We start from the raw sequence: 2,599 nt of genomic DNA, 5'->3' as shown, positions 1-2,599 counted from the left end.
GTGTGTGTGTCTGTGTGTGTGTGTGTGTGTGTCTGTGTGTGTGTGTGTGTAGCCGTCACTACGCCGTGTGTTCCTCCCTGTCAGCATGGTGGCGTCTGCGGGCCTCTGAACACCTGTGTGTGTGTGACGGGGACGAGCGGCATACGCTGTGAGAAACTGTAAGAGAACGCACACACACACACACACACACACACACACTCCTCATGTTAGTGAATTAAAGAGCAGCAGCATCCTCCTCTGTTTCAGCGTGTGTCCCGTCGTGACTACGGTGGTCAGTATGGCCCGCGCCGTGCGGAAAGGCTTTCGGGAGAGTTACGTGGACCGCTGCGGACCGCTGGGAGTCCAGCTCTGTACTAAATACAGGTCGAACACACACACACACACTCACAAATCAACAGAATCTGTCACAGTACGAGTAATGTTAAATCAGAAATAATGCTCAATGCTGCCAAAACATGTAAAAATAAATCTTTGATGCAATGTGAGCAGATCTGAATGTAATGCTATAATCGACACTTTTCATTCACTTTCACGCTTCACTTCAAATTTAGATCCTTTTTAATTTGTAATTAAATTTAGATGAATTTTTAGCCCCGTATCTTGAATTTCTTGGTATTTTGGTGCCATTTTTATCTCAAGCCCTATTAATTTCTATGAATTTTGAGGCTCTTCTGCTCACCATGGCTGATCAGAAATACAGTAAAAATTGTGAAATATTATTACAATTTAAGTGAACTGTTTTCTATGTGAATATATGTTAAAATGTAATTTATTTCTGTGATGCGCAGCTGTCTCTTCAGTGTCACATGATCTTCAGAAATCAGTATAATATTCTGCTCAAGAAACATTTCTGATTATTATCAATGTTAAAAACAGTTGTGCCGCCCAATATTTGTGTGGAAACGGTGATACATTTTATTTTTCAGGATTCGCAGATGAATAGAAAGTTCAAAAGAACAGCATTTATTTCAAATAGAAATCTTTTCTAGCATTTAAAATGTCTTTACTGTCACTTTTGAAGAATTGGATGTGTTTTCTGTGGTTGTAGGATAAATCAGGCGCGTGTGTATCTGCAGGCATATAGAGTGGGCTACAAAATCCAGTGCCCTGAGAAAACAGCAAGATGAACAACATCAAGTCTATTGTAATGCTCCCAAACACTGAACAGACACACTCACTCAGTGCATATTATATGATTGTGTATACTGGCTTTTGCACATTGTGCAAGTGTATTGTTACGGACTAATAAAGGTATTTTTGGTGACTTATTTACATGATCGTGTGATCCTCTTTGAACTGCTTTGCAAATGTTTAACCATTTATACTGAAACTACCAAAGGAAGATGAAACCGGTGCATTGTGCATTACTTCTGCTTATATACAGTGGTGTGAAAAAGTGTTGGCCCCCTTCCTGATTTCTTATTTTTTGCATGTTTGTCACACTTTAATGTTTCAGATCATCAAACAAATTTAAATATTACACAAAGATAATGCAAGTAAATACAAAATGCAGTTTTTAAATGATGATTTATTTTATTAAGGGAAAAAAGCTGTCCAAACCTACGTGGCCCTACGTGAAAAAGTCAGACATGGTGGTGGTAGTGTGATGATCTCGGGCTGCTTTGCAGCTTCAGGACCTGGACGACTTCCATAATTGACGGAACCATGAATTCTGCTCTCTATCAGAAAATCCTGAAGGAGAATGTCCGGCCATCAGTTTGTGACCTCAAGCTCAAGCGCACTTGGGTTATGTAGCAGGACAATGATCCCAAACACACCAGCAAGTCCACCTCTGAATGGCTCAAGAAAAACTAAATGAAGGTTTTGGAGTGGCCAAATCAAAGTCCGGACTTAAATCCGATTGAGATGCTTAAACAGTCCATTCATGCTCGAAAACCCTCCAATGTGGCTGAATTAAAACAATTCTGCAAAGAAGAGTGGGCCAAAATTCCTCCACAGCGATGTGAAAGACTCATTGCCAGTTATCGCAAACACTTGATTGCAGTTGTTGCTGCAAAGCGTGGCACAACCAGTTATTAGATTTAGGGGGCAATTACTTTTTCACGTAGGGCCAGGCAGGTTTGGACAGCTTTTTTCCCTTAATAAAATAAATCATCATTTAAAAACTGCATTTTGTATTTACTTGCATTATCTTTGTGTAATATTAAAATTAGTTTGATGATCTGAATCTTTTAAGTGTGACAAATATGCAAAAAAAATTTAAATCAGGAAGGGGGCCAACACTATTTCACACCACTGTATACGTGCTATATGAAATATGCCTGAGAGTTACAGAGCTGTTTGCCAACAGACAGCATCTAAAGACATGTCTGATCTGCAGAAAATAACCAGACCACCATCAGCTGAGGACGAGCAGGTGAATTAATACACACTGAATAGTCATGTAAACACAGTATCGTGATTTAAACGGAAAAAGAATGCAAAAAGATACAGTAAAAATCTCTTACTGTAAGCTATTGTGAAATACTGTAAAAATGTTTTTGGAAAGAAAAGCTTTTTTTTAGGGAAATCTGTTTTAATGCAACAATTTTAGGTAACACTTTAGTTTAGGGACTGATTTGCACTATTAACTAGTTTC

The 2,599-nt window shown here is 38.8% G+C and overlaps 1 protein-coding gene across 1 annotated transcript in view; it reads left to right on the top strand.

Moving 5' to 3' along the window:
- The window catches only part of LOC107557001 (fibrillin-3), a 16,384-nt gene extending 15,125 nt beyond the window's left edge, over positions 1–1,259 (top strand). Inside the window, exons 18-20 of the mRNA XM_016240281.1 lie at positions 53–158; positions 247–363; positions 1,049–1,259. Of these exons, the coding sequence (XP_016095767.1) occupies positions 53–158; positions 247–363; positions 1,049–1,127 (302 nt within the window). The 3' untranslated portion in view covers positions 1,128–1,259. The remainder of the gene's footprint in view (positions 1–52; positions 159–246; positions 364–1,048) is intronic.
- Positions 1,260–2,599: the final 1,340 nt, after the last annotated feature.

The sequence above is a fragment of the Sinocyclocheilus grahami genome, unplaced genomic scaffold, assembly GCF_001515645.1.
Source record: "Sinocyclocheilus grahami isolate Dianchi unplaced genomic scaffold, SAMN03320097.WGS_v1.1 scaffold587.1, whole genome shotgun sequence".
Classification (NCBI taxonomy): Eukaryota; Metazoa; Chordata; class Actinopteri; order Cypriniformes; family Cyprinidae; genus Sinocyclocheilus; species Sinocyclocheilus grahami.
Note: the sequence above shows the minus strand (reverse complement) of the source record. Positions and strands in the feature narration are given on the sequence as shown.